Genomic DNA, 413 nt, shown 5'->3' on the forward strand with positions numbered 1-413 from the left:
GCAAGTTTGGGCAGAGCCGCCCGTGCCCCCCGGGCCGGGCCGGGCCGGGCCAGGCTGGGCTGTGCCGGACAGGGCGGCGCGGAGCATCCCAGCACCGGGGCCGCTGCCTCCACTCACCCGAGGTCAGCTGCATCCAGGCACAGATCTTGTAGACGGTGGCTGTGTTGCAGAAGAAGAAGAGGATGAAGCAGACGATGCAGGCGATGATGAGCATCATCGAGAGCCCGATGAAGAAGGACGCAGCTTTGAAGGCTCCCGAGGGCAGGCTGGAGAAGTCCGTGAAGCTGCCCCGGCAGGTGAGTTCCCGGCTGAAGCCGTTGCCGATGCAGTAGTGGAAGAGCCCGAAGTAGCCCGCCTGCGGGGTATCCACGCCGTCCCCGATCCAGTACGGCTGGATGGAGCACACCCCCATG

At 66.1% G+C, this 413-nt stretch overlaps 1 protein-coding gene across 1 annotated transcript in view; it reads right to left on the reverse strand.

Annotated features, from left to right (window-relative positions):
- Positions 1-412, reverse strand: part of LHFPL3 (LHFPL tetraspan subfamily member 3) — a 232,608-nt gene extending 232,196 nt beyond the window's left edge. Inside the window, exon 1 of the mRNA XM_014308022.1 lies at positions 118-412. Within this exon, the coding sequence (XP_014163497.1) occupies positions 118-412 (295 nt within the window). The remainder of the gene's footprint in view (positions 1-117) is intronic.
- Between the last annotated feature and the right edge of the window lies 1 nt (position 413).

This window comes from Geospiza fortis, unplaced genomic scaffold, assembly GCF_000277835.1.
Source record: "Geospiza fortis unplaced genomic scaffold, GeoFor_1.0 scaffold424, whole genome shotgun sequence".
Lineage (NCBI taxonomy): Eukaryota > Metazoa > Chordata > Aves > Passeriformes > Thraupidae > Geospiza > Geospiza fortis.